The sequence below is a fragment of the Rhea americana genome, unplaced genomic scaffold, assembly GCF_003343005.1.
Source record: "Rhea americana isolate MKP2758 unplaced genomic scaffold, rheAme1 scaffold_408, whole genome shotgun sequence".
Lineage (NCBI taxonomy): Eukaryota > Metazoa > Chordata > Aves > Rheiformes > Rheidae > Rhea > Rhea americana.
Genome location: NW_028186544.1, coordinates 377,593 through 386,640, shown reverse-complemented (window position 1 = coordinate 386,640; position 9,048 = coordinate 377,593). Strand labels below are relative to the sequence as shown.

General features: G+C 42.7%; 1 protein-coding gene across 1 annotated transcript in view; it reads left to right on the top strand.

Moving 5' to 3' along the window:
* Nucleotide 1: 1 nt before the first annotated feature.
* Nucleotides 2-9,048, top strand: part of MCM3AP (minichromosome maintenance complex component 3 associated protein) — a gene marked incomplete at its 5' end in the record, with an annotated part of 31,021 nt that continues 21,974 nt past the window's right edge. The window contains 4 exons of the mRNA XM_085314556.1: nt 2-298; nt 1,080-1,158; nt 3,661-3,808; nt 6,346-6,542. Of these exons, the coding sequence (XP_085170682.1) occupies nt 2-298; nt 1,080-1,158; nt 3,661-3,808; nt 6,346-6,542 (721 nt within the window). The remainder of the gene's footprint in view (nt 299-1,079; nt 1,159-3,660; nt 3,809-6,345; nt 6,543-9,048) is intronic.

Here is a 9,048-nt window from a genome sequence, read left to right as displayed (position 1 = left end):
GCCGGGCCGGGCCGGGCCGGGGGGGCAAGCGCCCGCTGCGGGGCCGCGCCTCTCACCTGCCCCCGCTCTTCCAGGTGCGGCTCCCACCACGCCGGGGCATCGCTCGCGAGCCGGCGAGAGCGTGGACAGCCTGCGAGGGCTCTCGCCCGGTGAGCTCACGGCCATCCAGTGCAAAAACGTCCCCGATAACCTTAACGACAGGAGCGTGCTGGAGAAGCACTTCGGCCAGTTCGTCAAAGTGCGGCGCATCATGACCCGGCGCAATAAGAAAATGGCTGTTCTCCACTTTTTTGATCACGTGAGTACCGAACGTCGTAAGTTCGAGGTATACATCTCAAGTATACATCTCAGGTGTTGTAAATTCAAGGTATAAATTAAGTGCTTAGGCACCTGCAGACTTTCGCTGTCATGAAAACTATGCCTACGCGTGACAACGCTGTATTTTCCGTATGAAAGTGCACGCAGATGAGAACAAGTTGTGTTATCACAGAATGGTTGAGGTTGGAAGGGACCTCTGGAGATCATCTAGTCCAAACCCCCTGCTCAAGCAGGGTGCTGAGCTGATAGAGCCGTATTTAAAACGAGATAGCTGCCAGAGCTTTGCTTGACTTTAGCTGTGCGTTTAGTGCCAGGCTAAAACACCAAACAGATCTTTTCTGCTACCTAGTTGCTGTTGTGTTTCACCTAAACCTAAAGTTAAGCTATTGCACTGTTGCTTGAAATCTCTGTAGCATCAAGGATTAGATGAACTAGTGCAATCTTTGCAGGACACTGCTCTTTGGGAGTACTGACCTTATGTCAGCACTGAGATCTGTCGAGGAGCTAGTTCTGAGAATCTATGCTCTGTTTCTATTTTGCCGTTAAAAATACACCTTTGATCTCAACTGTTGTAAGCTTGATGCAGTTGTTACAAAAGAAGCAACTTTGGGGGAAGCCTGCCCAGTTCTGCTGACTATATGTTGGTTTTAAGTACGATAGAACTTTGCAGAAATTGGTAAATGTTTATCTGTGGCAAAAACTGCATTATACAGTGTTGTGGTCCTATATTAGCTTTCATATTGTGCTTTGCTTTCTTTCAGGCTTCTGCTGCTCTTGCCAGAAAAAAGGCCAAAGAGTTGCACAAGGACATAGTAACATTTTGGCAAAAGAAGAAGACAAGTAAGTCTTTATTTTCAAATGTGGTAATTGAATGATACTTAGAGTGACATCTCCTCCTGTTCTTGTTTTTTTCTCTTGTACTGAGGACCATAAGAAAATGATCTGCACAGCAGGGATATGCAGGAATATTAAAACTTCCAAAATGTGGCAGTTCTTTGACTTGCGCTAGCCAAATTGTTTGGTGCACAGTGTTCCTGGGAGTGTTGAAAGTTATTTGTTAGAAGAGCATAAAAATGTTTTCCCTGCATCGTATTGGATGTTCCAGGTAGTCCTGTCTCTGGCAGCAGTGAATGCTTGCAGGAGAGAACAGYATAAATTAAAGTATGTAGTTGCTTTTGTAGTAATTTCTTAGCCTTCAGCAGTTGTGGTTCAGGAGCCCTGGAAGCTAAAAGTTTTCTTAACCCTTGAGAAATTTTTCTCTTATGAAGTTCTCCAGTAGCATCTCTAAAATTTTATGGTGAGGRGTTCAACAGCTTGCTCTTGGAGTGCATGAAGACTGACTGACTTTTGGATGTTTGCTGCGTGATATTTTGGTATGATGCCCACATTATTGTATTGAAAGAGACAGTGAACAGTTGTTGCTGGTTTGTCCTCACATGAGTTATATCCTTATACACTTCTGCCTCAAGTCCTCTCTTTTCCAGCCTGAAGAGTCCTTGTCTCGCATGCAAGCTCTTCCATACCCTTTTTACTGCCTGTATTATTCTTGTTTGAACTTTCTTTTGGTTTGTTGCATCATTTTTGAGATGGAGTTTGGAGCTTTATGAGCGTTCATGGTGTGCATGCCATGCACGTTGTTGGCCTATACAGTCGTGTTCTCTTACCTTTTTCTAAYAGCTGAGCGCACTGTTTTCTTGCTTTTTAATTTTTCCCACGAATCTTACTGAGTTGATGATTTGCACAACTGTCAGACCTCAGTGACRAGCAGTTATGGTCAGTTGCCAGCATCATGTTTTTTATTTAAAGTTAGGGTTGTGTTTTCCCAGGCTCTTTGTGATACATTTGTCTGCYGCTTTGCCTAGTTATTTAGCACAAAGTCCTTCAGTTGCTCTCTGCAGGTGGGCCTAATTTTTACTGTCCTCTTGTATCGAGAAAGTTTTAAATGGGAGGGTTACAATTGCATTTGAAAAGTCCATTATTTCTGCTCTTGAGTTCCTGTTGAGTAAAATACACTGCTTAGTCTGAGCCAAAATGCTGTTTGAGTGCTTGAAACCACCTGAAAGTGTTGAAGACACTTGAAATGACARCCTAGGTTTACAAGGGAACTTCTAAGCCATTCCTCTAACCACACAGGAAAATAATATGACAATAGTCGTTTTCATGCTCCTATCTAGAAGCAGAATGGTCCTTTGGGTATTTGAAAATCCAGTTTCATATGCTCAGCCACCTACTTCCCAGCAAAAGCTGGGATGTAGGCTTTCAGCTTTTAGGAAAGTTTTCTGGGAATTGAATTACTGARTATTTTAGAGTGAGTTTCTTCAGTTGAAGTTGCTGTTGTGGGTATAAACAATTATATATTCTTTGACCAAGAAGAGGGAGCAGCATGCCTGCCTGGCTSTGGGAGAATTCAGCTTAGAAATGGGAAATCTGGATTCTGGTCCCTGCTTGGAATTAGGGTGGGATGTGAATGGCTGTCATTCACACCCAAAGGAATACTTGAACTATGAAGTGCCTCCTTTTCTTCAGTGTTGGGAATTTCGCTTGTGTACCTTCGGAGGTTTTTAACCTGGGCATACACTTCAACTGTCAGCAAATGCATCGGTCACTGCAACTCTGACCCATCAGAAATTTATCTTCATAAAAAATGAATAGCTGCAGAATTGTCTTCCTGAGGATAAACATCTTAAAGCAGGACCTATATGGGTGCCTGTTGTCCTTTTGCATTTTATTGTGATATTAAAGTCTACGAGAACATGCATGTCAATATTCTAAAAAAGCTAGATCTGAAAAAGAACTTAAGATATTCAGCTTGATTAAAAATTTCTTCCTAGGAATGGATGTTTTCTCTTTGCAGGGTGTAGATTTAATTCTTGAAGGCATGTAAGCACTAATCTAAGTTTTGGTATGTGAAATTAATTATTAGAATGCTTTGAGGGGAGCACTGGGAACACTTTAAGAGATGTTGCTTACATTCGTGAAATGGATTTCATGTCCGGTAGAGACTTATGACTTTGAGATTATATCCCAAACCTGAGAGATGCTAAATTCAGATGATGATCAGAATTTATTAACTGGGAATCYGCTGAGGAATTACAGTTACTGCTAAGTAAATGAAAATGCTTCTTCTCTATGGATCAGTGATACTGACTAGCAATTGCTAGATTTATATTTGTACCTGATAAAACTTCTAGTGCAAGTTATTTTATAAACTTCATATAAATGCACAAAACCCTGACTTTTAGTTTTATTTCCTCATAATATTTCCCCCCTCTGGGAAAATATTGGAGTTGTTGGTTAAATAAATTGGCATATACTCTGGGTTTGTTTTATRTATCACTTCAGGTCCTGCAAAAAGAGAATTTTCATCCAAGGAGAAGAAAGGAGGTGAAGATGAAGGAAGGCAAAGCAGCGAAGAACAAAACTATCAGCATTCCCCTCTTCGGAAACCTTTAATAAGATCCTCTGCCAGTGGTGTCCTGCCTGGTAAAAGGTATGGCTGCTCCTCAAGAGTCTATCTRATAGGAAATGAAGTGGTAGAAGGAAATGATAATCAGAGTGTACTTTTTTGTTGTTTTTTCATAACTTGAGTAACAGCACCTGTAAGAATGAAACATGAGGAAATAGAGTAAAACTGTATCCAGTCAAGGCCAAGCACTAATAACACTGTTTTGTGGTTATATGAACCATTATACTGGATATTACATCTGTTCCTGAAGTGAGTAGACAGATACGGCTCTGTGGAATGAGAGTCCCCTTTTCAGAATAGCTGGCGAGTTTGTCATGTTGTTCCCTTTCAAATAACTGGCCTACATATGTGAGTCCTTCTGTTCTGTGTCAACAATTGAAATTGCAGACTTGGTATTTTTGTTGTTGGTGGTCCTTAGTGGAGTGTGTAGCTTGGCTATAAGATCTTGCACCTGTGGTGTGGAGTCAGATTAAAAATTTTCCTTGAAAGTGGATGTTGGCAGATGCTCAGTGTGAAAGTGTAACAAAGGGCAAATTCACACTAATTCCATCTCTCATACGTACTTCTGGCTGCCAAAGATTCAGGGACATCCTGGGCTGGAAYGGTGCTTGTGCCCTGCTGCAATTACCATTGAACCTTCCTGCCATCTATCTGTTCTACTTCTGAACTTGTTTGTACCACTACGGTGTGCTGTAGCATTATATTTCCTACTTCAGGTAAAAACTGTGCGGAGAAAAAACTCTTCCATCTAATTTGAACTGGCAGATTTAATTGCTTAGCTTTTTAGTTTTGTTTTCATTGTGAGTAGGATTCATGGTCATTCCCTATAAATACTCAGTCTGTTCATAACTGCATATGTGGTTGCTCTGCCTGTTTCAGTTATCATTCCAGTCTGTCCTGGTATGGAATTCATTTTTTACTTATGATTCTTCCTGCCTATCTCCACCTACGTTTTTCTTGAGACTGAAATGGTGAGGGGAGAGAACTTCTGTATAAAACTTACTCAGATCATGCGTAGATTTGAGGCAATTGCTTGTTACTTTTCCCTAATTGAAGATGGCTCTGGTATGAGATATTTTCCTCCTTTATTGTAAGGGAACAACGGATACAGAGAATCCATTCAGCTTTTCTACTATGGCTTTGTTTTCCTGAAGTTTTGTTTTGCAAGTTGAGTATCTTCTGGCCTAACCAATTATCTGGAAGCCTCCTGTCTTTGAGGCAGGTGAAAATGATTTTTCTTAGTTGTTTTACACCTTCAGCAGATTGTTTTACACCTTCAGAATCTTCTTAGCTGGCCTTTATTGTGGTTTTAAGTTTATCTGCACTTTTTGTACGTCCTCTTTTTATTTCCAAAGTTGGAGGATACCCCTTTACAGGTGAATAGCCTCTATTCTGCCGTCAAGTTGTATGGGGTGATGGGAATGCTGATTTATAGTCCTCTTGGAGTTGTTGGTTAACTTCTCTGCCTGTATTGTCTTTAGAAATGCTAAATGCTGCATTACCCTGTAAGCATCTTACCATTTAAGCAGCTACTTTGATTTTCTTTTTAATTGGTTTTGTAGTTTCTGGGCAGTTCTTATTTAAGATAAATGTTATTGTAGTTTATTGTAGTTTATTTGGGGCTTTCTTCCTAAAAAGATATTTGATTTGAGCTTTCTGTGGATGCTGCTTCAGAACTTTTCTGTTACAGTTGCATTTTGAGCAAGGTCTTGTGCTGGGATATTAAGCTAGCAGGGCTTTTCCAGTTGAGTTTTCTAATCAAACTTGGGAATCATCACTCATGGTATCTAAAAACTTGTTATATTCACCCTTCCTAGCATGCTTAAGAATACCTCACTATGTTGAAATTCTGCATTATTATTTTTGCCTCTATATGCTCTGAACTTCATATGATCATACATTGGTTTTAAGTTTTCCTTATGAACTCATCTTGCACATTTGTCAGCTAAAAGCAAGTAATACAAACATGGGTTGGTGGAATAATTTATACTCATGCTGTGTTTTAGAACATGAAGATTCTCATGTGGATGAGATCCATCTGATATGCATTGTCATATAATTGTAAAACTAGAAATAGTTRTGAAGTAATGAATATTCCTCAGTTAAAAAATTCTTACCGGCACCTAAGAATCTGTTAATAATTACTTGCTGCAAAAGGCATTCATTTCATCATGCTACTATCTGGCTTGATCAGGCTACTTTGTGGTTTAAAATGCAAGCTGCTGTGTACTATAACAATATAAGGTGCTACAAAAGCCATTTGATACTGTCTGCTCTAAGACAGGTTCAGTTATACCATTTTWAAAAGGTTGAGGTTTGCAGCATAGTTAAGGATGGTTGCCAGTGTTGTCGAAGCAGTGCAGCATATTTAACTAAACTTGCTCATGGTGCTAAGTTCAGCTTGTTTCAGCCTTAGTAGGTGGTATATGCCTTGTTTACTTGGTGTGTTGTCCTATGAAGTAAATATTATAAACAGAGATACTAAGGTACTAAACAACAATGATTCCTTTAAAACCAAGGCATGTGGTAGTCAATTATTGATGAAAATCTTTTGTTTTTAGCTCTCCAGCCAAGAAATCTGGTCTCCGGAAGGCGCTACAGTTTGAAGCAGATCTTTTTGATTCTAGTTCTGAAGGGCAAGGCTCAGAGAACTTGGGAGCTTCCTTGTCATCTCTCAGTAACCTGATAGGATTAGTGGCTGAAACATCAGAGGAAAGATACCGTCTTTTGGACCAAAGGGATAAAATCATGCGGCAAGGTAGTGTTTGTAATTACACAAATTCGTATGAGTGTAACATCAATTTATCTGTTGGGAAGAAATAAGTGTTTAGTATCTGTTGCATAGCTGTAGACTGGATAATGTTGAATAGTTCATAAAATATTTTTCTGTTGTAGGGGATYGTTGTACATACTAATATCTTGTAGAATATGCAAAAAAATCACATTTTTATAGATAGTGAATGCCAAGCTATTTTTCTCTGGTGAAAGGATTTTTGAGTACCTCATTGCAGTACATCTTGAGCCCTGACAAAAAGGCAAAACACTCCCTTTTACCAATAGGAGGAAAGTAAACAGGGACAAGGACTCAATTTCCTCCTTGCTGTGCAGGTCTGCCTCTCCTTTCCATGACCCTGGAGTTCATTGTGCTTGAGTGGCTCAGCTAACCACAAAGCTGGGTTGATTTCCCTGGGCTGATCTGTTGTCAGGCTAGAATCCAATCAGCTTAAAGTGAGCTGTCAGGAATTGGACCTGTTTTAAAGAGGTGGGGAGAGAAATGCACATAATGAGTAGGAACTCGTGCCTGCTTATATACACTCTTTAGCTGTCAGCTGCTGGTCAGCCAGGCTACCTCATCTAACTGCACTACCATGTGTGCCTGACTTGTAATTACAGGGTCTTGGTTTCCGTGACCTTAGGAGAGCCACGTAGGTAGGTTTGCACTCTTGCAGGTTCTTTGAAGAAACCTATGCAAAGCCTATCAGTGTTCCTCTAAACGTGAACTATTACACAGTTGAACATTGTTTCAGGAAATGTCTGCTTCATAGAATCAGTAAGGTTGGAAGGGACCTCTGGAGATCATCTAGTCCAACCCCTCTGCTCAGCAGGGTTACCTAGAGCATGTTAGGCAGGGTTGCATCCAGACAGGCCTTGAATATCTCCAGAGAAGGAGACTCCACAACCTCTCTGGGCAACCTGTTCCAGTGCTCTGTCACTCTCACAGAAAAGAAATTCCCCTTCACATTCAAGCRGAACTTCCTGTGGTTCAGTTTTTGCCCATCGCCTCTTGTCCTTTTGTGTGAGACAACTGAAAAGAGTTTGGCCCCATCCCCTTATACACATGGATAAGATCCCCCTGCCTCAGCCTTCTCTTCCCCAGGCTGAAGAGGCCCAGCTCTCACAGCCATTCCTCATAGGGCGGATGCTCCAGTTGGCTGATTATCTTTGTAGCCCTATGCTGGACTCTCTCCAGTAGCTCCATGTCTCTCGTACTGGGGAGCCCGGAACTGGACGCAGTACTCGAGATGAGGCCTCACCAGGGCTGAGTAGAGGGGCAGGATCACCTCGCTCGACCTAAYACTCTTCCTAATGCACCCCAGGATAGCATTGGCTTTCTTGGCCACAAGGGCACATTGCCGCTTCATAGTCAACTTGTCATCCACCAGCACTCCCAGGTCCTTCTCTGCAGAGCTGCTCTCCAGCAGCTCAGCCCCCAGCTTGCACTGGTGCCTAGGGTTATTTTTCCCTAAGTGCAAGACTCTGCACTTGTCCCTGTTGAACTTCGAGAGGTTCTTCTGCCCAACTCTCCAGCCTCTCCAGGTCTCTCTGAAAGGCAGCACAGCCCTCAGGTGTATCAGCCACTCCTCCCAKCTTGGTATCATCAGCAAACTTGCTGAGGAGGCACTCTGTCCCTTCATCCAAGTCACTGATGAAGAAGTTGAACAGGCTGGGACCCAGTACTGAGCCCTGGGGGACACCACTAGTCACAGGCCTCCAACTAGACTCCACGCCATGATGACAACCCCCTGAGCTCTGCCTTTCAGCCACTTCTCAATCCACCTCACTGTCCACTCGTCTAACCCACACCTCCTGAGCTTATGTAGGAGGATGTTATGGGAAACAGTGTCAAAAGCCTTGCTGAAGTCAAGGGACACAACGTCCACTGCTCTCCCCTCATCTACCCAGCCAGTCATTCCATCATGGAAGGCTATAAGATTGGTTAAGCAGGATTTCCCTTGGTGAATCCATGTTGGCTACTCCTGGTCACCTTCTTTTCCTCCATATGCTTGGAGCTGTTCCATCCCCTTTCCAGGGGTGGAGGTGAGGCTGACTGGCCTGGGTCCTCCTTTGTGCCCTTTTTGAAGACTGGAGTGACCTTGGCTTTCTTCCAGTCCTCAGGCACCTCTCCAGCTCTGCAGGACCTTTCAAAGATGATGGAGAGCGGCCTGGCAACAACATCCGCCAGCTCCCTCAGTAGCCGTGGGTGCATCCCATCCAGGCCCATGGAGTTGTGAATGTCAGGCTTGCCCAGAAGGTCTCTAATCCTATCCTCCTCAACCAAAAGAAAGTCTTCCCTTCTCCAGACTTTCTCCCTCACGTCCAGGCTGCAGGATTCCTGAGGGCTGTCCTTAGCAGTGAAGACTGAAGCAAAGRSGGCATTCAGTAATTCTGCCTTCTCTGTATCCTTTGTCACCAGGACCCCTGYCCCATTCAGTAGTGGGCCCACATTTTCCCTAGTCCTCCTCTTGCTGCTGATGTATTTGAAG